The sequence below is a fragment of the Cephus cinctus genome, unplaced genomic scaffold (assembly GCF_000341935.2).
Source record: "Cephus cinctus unplaced genomic scaffold, Ccin1 Ccin1_scaffold2045, whole genome shotgun sequence".
Classification (NCBI taxonomy): domain Eukaryota; kingdom Metazoa; phylum Arthropoda; class Insecta; order Hymenoptera; family Cephidae; genus Cephus; species Cephus cinctus.
The window spans coordinates 12,674-14,948 of NW_014334112.1; the positions used below are offsets into that span (position 1 = coordinate 12,674).

Here is a 2,275-nt window from a genome sequence, read left to right on the forward strand (position 1 = left end):
CCCCCCCCCTCCTTCGCCACCCCTTATCTTCATCCGTCTTATCTCATGTTTCAGATACCCAAGCAACTGGAGGCTGCAGATTCTCTACGCTTCCCTGCGAGACACGGGTCTTTACAAATGTCAGGTAGCGACGCATCCGCCACTCGTAAAGAGAATTAACGTAATTGTAACGGGTGAGTAAAAGTTTAAAGAACAGCCATAAATATTCTCTCTCGTCGAAAACAACTAAATTATATTTGCCTACCCAAGACCTCAGTTTCATAATTATTAATTCCTAAATTTTTGTTTTTCAATGAAAAATGTAACTTTGGTCCATAATAAGATCAAGCCGACAAATGATTATAATAACGGATATATATAAATTTCCGAGAAAATCCAAATTTACAAAAAAAAAATAAAACTCACCCTTCGTGTCGTCCGGCAAATTATTTTCTACCCTTCTTCTCATCGCTGATCTCTTTGGTCCTCTGGCAACACGGCTACCTCGTAAGAAAGTACAGCTCTCGGCACCCAGCGCGATCCCCTTACGTCCGCAATTCGGTGCAACGGAGACGCTGCATTTCCTTGATGGCAGCACTTCCGGTTGGTAATCTGTTCCAAGCGGAAGTGGGTTGAACGAAAGAGAAGCTGTCGCTGTAAAACAAAAAAGGGCAAAAATAGTGTAAGAGCAGAATCGATCTAATCGGACTGTTGAAATTCGCTCAGCATCCGGCATTCACTTGAAATGATAAAGGCTGTTTAAATTTGTAGACACGTTCGACTAATCCCGCCAGGGTGTACAGTCCCTGACAATAATAAAATAAAACTAGAGGGTATCGATTGCGGTTGAAGTTTGGCAACGAGCTATGAAAGTGGTAGCAGCCCTCGAACGGGATCCTAACCATCTATACGTTACACAGCTATACTATATGTATATATTTTCTCGAGAAATTCTCCCTTGGCAAATAACACCGATAAGAATACACAAGCAACATATAGATACGGTACAGTCACGTTCGTACTGTACACATATCCAACCTCTGTTGGTCTACCGAACCGAACGGCTATGTAACTGAGCGTATGTGCTATATATAAGAACTTAGTAAGTACAAGGGGGCACATGCAGCCACGAGGTCCGTGACTGGTACCACGGCTGTTTTCCTTTTCCCGTAAGGGACATTACGGACGCATGACAGAGTTAAGAGGAGTCGTCCGTTGCGCGACCCGCCACACTTTTTCCTTTTGCTCCTGTAAATTGCGACAATGCAGTGAAAACTCGCAACTTTTAGAAATGGCTACGAGCTCCGGATTTAGCATTCGCCGACTGGGAGATAAACTGCGTAATTTTTGCACGACGTGGAGAAGACTGTGCGAAAAGGTGGAAAGGTGGGGTGGCGCATAACGAAAAAATATCGGAACTCCGCGTGGACGTGACGGTGTCCACGTCAGCTACTGTACCGGTTCACATGACAACGAAGCTTAATACAGTTTTCATGGATAATTGTAGCACGAGGTAAGGAGGGGTGGTGGCGGTGGGAATGGAAGAAGTAGTCTCGATAATTGCGGTAATTTTGCGGAAGGACGTTTCAGGTTTTGCGAGACATCTCTCTCTCTCTCTCTCTCTCTCTCTCTCTCTGATTGTTATCTGGGAAAACACGGTGGACGTTGAAATTTGCAAAGCTCGATACTCCTGGAACCGGGAGATGCGATCTGTTTTTCCAGGTGGCTAAATAAGCCATCTAGGAAAACGTCCTTTTGGTGAATGAGCCAACCCTTATTAGGCGCTGAATAAATAGAGGGAGATAATATACGTTGGTATAGACGTCTTCATTGTGGGAAGCCATTCTTGGGTGAAATCAACTCTGGAGGGGTGGTTTGATATTCGGTTGTCGTTTTATGAACGCACCCTAAGTATCTCTGTTAGTCTTTGAAACGATTATCACGGCTTGGCGAAGAGGGTTTCCCGGCTGGTTTTCATGTATTTTACAGATCTTCCAGTCACGCGTATGTCGTGCGAATTTCACGAGTTCCTTCGGATCCGTTGATGAATGAGAAGCCGGCTGACGCTTTGATGTCCCGAGCCGTCTCAGTTTCCGCACTAAGTACTTGGCTGAAATCGAAAAATTATAACTGATTATGTTATCTGTGTTGTTGTTATAAGAAATTTTCGTAATCGAAACAAAAAATTTGTTTACCTGGGCCTCGACATAATTTCGCTACTGAAACAGCCGAAGGGAACGGCGCGTGAAGTTCAGTTGCGGCTGGGATAATTCGTATCGAGAGATACGGGGGGGGG

At 44.6% G+C, this 2,275-nt stretch overlaps 1 protein-coding gene across 2 annotated transcripts in view; it reads left to right on the forward strand.

Annotated features, from left to right (window-relative positions):
* The window catches only part of LOC107274039, a 24,239-nt gene that overhangs the window by 5,651 nt on the left and 16,313 nt on the right, over positions 1-2,275 (forward strand). For both annotated transcript variants that reach the window (XM_015752768.2, XM_015752767.2), the window contains exon 4: positions 55-173. In XM_015752768.2, the coding sequence (XP_015608254.1) occupies positions 55-173 (119 nt within the window). The remainder of the gene's footprint in view (positions 1-54; positions 174-2,275) is intronic.